Source organism: Phaethon lepturus, unplaced genomic scaffold, assembly GCF_000687285.1.
Source record: "Phaethon lepturus isolate BGI_N335 unplaced genomic scaffold, ASM68728v1 scaffold45395, whole genome shotgun sequence".
NCBI classification, from domain to species: domain Eukaryota; kingdom Metazoa; phylum Chordata; class Aves; order Phaethontiformes; family Phaethontidae; genus Phaethon; species Phaethon lepturus.
The window spans coordinates 1-257 of record NW_010542075.1 but is presented as its reverse complement, the minus strand read 5'-3'; the positions used below and the strand labels follow the sequence as shown (position 1 = coordinate 257).

The 257-nt window shown below is 61.5% G+C and overlaps 1 protein-coding gene across 1 annotated transcript in view; it reads right to left on the bottom strand.

Moving 5' to 3' along the window:
- Positions 1-173, bottom strand: part of LOC104621434 (DNA-binding protein SATB1-like) — a gene marked incomplete at its 5' end in the record, with an annotated part of 4,273 nt that extends 4,100 nt beyond the window's left edge. The window contains one exon of the mRNA XM_010287922.1: positions 78-173. Coding sequence (XP_010286224.1) covers positions 78-173 — 96 coding nt within the window. The remainder of the gene's footprint in view (positions 1-77) is intronic.
- Positions 174-257: the final 84 nt, after the last annotated feature.

The following is a 257-nucleotide window of genomic DNA, read 5'->3' as shown; positions in this document are numbered from 1 at the left end:
CGCCCCCAAAGCCCCGGGGCCTGGGCCCTGCAGCCCCTCCTCTCTCTCCCTGACACGGAGCCCTTGTGCCAGCTCACCTGCGGAGCAGCACCCAGCCAAGGTCCAGTGGTCAGCAGGCCTGGTAAGAAAGCGCCTCTATGCTCTCCTTTCCCAAGGGTGGTGGGAGAGGGGCTCTGAAGGAAAAACAAACAAAGATTGACTCATCCCAGTCTCCACTGGGGTTAAAGTGGGATGAGGGACCCCCTTCCCTTCACTCC